Source organism: Silurus aristotelis (assembly GCF_946808225.1).
Source record: "Silurus aristotelis genome assembly, contig: scaffold_307, whole genome shotgun sequence".
NCBI classification, from domain to species: domain Eukaryota; kingdom Metazoa; phylum Chordata; class Actinopteri; order Siluriformes; family Siluridae; genus Silurus; species Silurus aristotelis.
The window spans coordinates 1-2000 of NW_028148977.1; the positions used below are offsets into that span (position 1 = coordinate 1).

The 2000-nt window shown below is 45.1% G+C and overlaps 1 protein-coding gene across 1 annotated transcript; it reads right to left on the reverse strand.

The window, feature by feature from the left end:
* Positions 1 to 427: 427 nt before the first annotated feature.
* Positions 428 to 1994, reverse strand: LOC310723109 (stimulated by retinoic acid gene 6 protein-like). The gene is made up of 5 exons (XM_083570940.1): positions 1910 to 1994; positions 1458 to 1536; positions 1139 to 1187; positions 936 to 1053; positions 428 to 608 (listed from the first exon to the last, which is right to left on the reverse strand). The coding sequence occupies exons 1-5, from the start codon at positions 1921 to 1923 to the stop codon at positions 485 to 487; spliced, it is 384 nt and encodes a 127-aa protein (XP_083427066.1). The 5' UTR covers positions 1924 to 1994; the 3' UTR covers positions 428 to 484.
* Between the last annotated feature and the right edge of the window lie 6 nt (positions 1995 to 2000).

Genomic DNA, 2000 nt, shown 5'->3' on the forward strand with positions numbered 1-2000 from the left:
GTAACCAGAGGCCCTGGCCATTAAGTGGGCATTAGAAGAATTACGGCATTACGCAGGATGTAGACAGTTCATGTTAAACACAGACCACGTCCCACTCCAGTAAATTGCCTGTTAGGAAGAATTTTCCAGTTTCTCTTGATGCAGGACTTCTTGTTCCAGGTCCAGCACCGGGCCGGCGTCGCTCACGGCAACACAGACGCACTTTCTGAGAGACACGGATGCCACCGACAGTAGGTTTGGAGCTGAGGGGGCTAATGTTAAGGCAGGACACTGACCCATGAACGAACAGCGATCGCTCCAAACTCAACTGCCGGCGGGGCGCTGAATGGACAGCGCTGATTCATCACCACTTTTGAGAAGAGCTTGAGAGCTGGTCAGAGTTCACACTACACTACAGAGCTTCCTTATGATCCACATCGCAGCCGAGCAGCCGACACCATTTACACAGAAATAGTTCTGCTTTATAAATGATTTCTTATTATTATTACCTGTTGTTGAGTGCTAAAGGCTTGTCCTTATCTGTAGGAGAGTTTTTATCTTGTAGGAAGAAAAAGTGGATCAGTACACTCTGCAGCTCCATCACGGCCATCACCACCAAGAAATTCGGTCTGTTTTAAACAAAATACAAACATCAGAAATATTGATCAAAATCCACCATGAAGGAAATTCTGTCAGTGAAACGTAAAGGGGACGTGGTGTAAAGTGATGTGTGTGTACAGTCATCATCACTCATTACATGTTCACAACCTGGGAAAAAACAAAAACAAACAAATTCTAAACATATTCAATAAAACTTTCAAAATCCAGGAGGAAAGAAGACGAGATCTTCATATACAACTTTATTTAACCGCTTCCTCACAATAAACAGATCAAACTGACCCTTTGAGCCCACCTTCCCTCTGAGAGACAATACTGCAGTGGAGTGATGGACTTACAGAATCACAATGGTTTCGTTCAGCCAGTTGAGAAAGCCGTGGGCCTGGATGGGTGATATCACCATGTACACAAACACCAAACCTGCTCCAAACATGGCCAAGTGTACGATCAGATAACCTACAACACAGCAGGAGCCATTTTAATATTAAACAATAAAATCTCATAAAGAAAAGATCCTGACCTTCATCATCTAATCACTCACCCCACAGAGTGAAGGCGATCTGATAGCCGGGGTACTTCAGAAGACCTCCCTGTTCATGGGGTAGATGGGGTTAGTGTTGTTAGATCTGATCACACACACACACACACACACACACACACACACACACACACACACACACACACACATGACCTCTTGAGTAATTAGGTTTCTCTCTCCTCGAAATCTTTAGGTAGCCTCCAGAGAAACTGCTTATGAGTCCCTCAGGGAAATGTGTTGTTCTTTATCCTTTCATCTCTTTTAACCCCCAAATCACTTCTTCCCAATTAGTTCGTAATAAGATGACGCGCAAAAAACTCACCAAACAAACAGTAGGACTCGGCTGGTACTTCCTGGGCAAATATATTTTATGCCCCGCCCACATGGACTTTATGTGCTTCCTGTCAATGAGAGAGAGAAAGAGAGAGAGAGAGAGAGAGAGAGAGAGAGAGGGGGGGGGGGGAGAAAGAGAAAAAAAGAAATAGAGAAAGAGAGACAGTGAAGAAGAGATTAAAGCGGGGGAGAGAAAAAGAGACAGTAGAGGCAGAGAGAAAAAAAGGGAGAAAGACAGAAGGAGAGGGAGAGAGAGAGGAAAAAGGGAAATGAGAGAGACAGAGACAGAAACACAGTAGCTATAGTAACAGGTAATTGACAGGGCTGTGTGTGTGTGTGTGTGTGTGTGTGTGTGTGTGTGTGTGTGTGTGTGTGTGTGTGTGCGTGCGTGCGTGTGTGTGTGTGTGTGTGTGTGTGTGTGTGTGTGTGTGTCTGACGTACCTGTAAAACACCATCACACGGCTGATGTGAACCACAGATGAGAGTGCAGCACAGGCCGAGGACACGTACCAGGTGTCTAACACAAATACAC

Coding starts and splice junctions, on each gene's coding strand:
- LOC310723109 (XM_083570940.1), bottom strand. Junction 1,188..1,457: donor CGAGTCCTACTGTTTGTTTG/GTGAGTTTTTTG, acceptor CCCCATGAACAG/GGAGGTCTTCTGAAGTACCC. Junction 609..935: donor AACGAAACCATTGTGATTCT/GTAAGTCCATCA, acceptor TGTTTAAAACAG/ACCGAATTTCTTGGTGGTGA.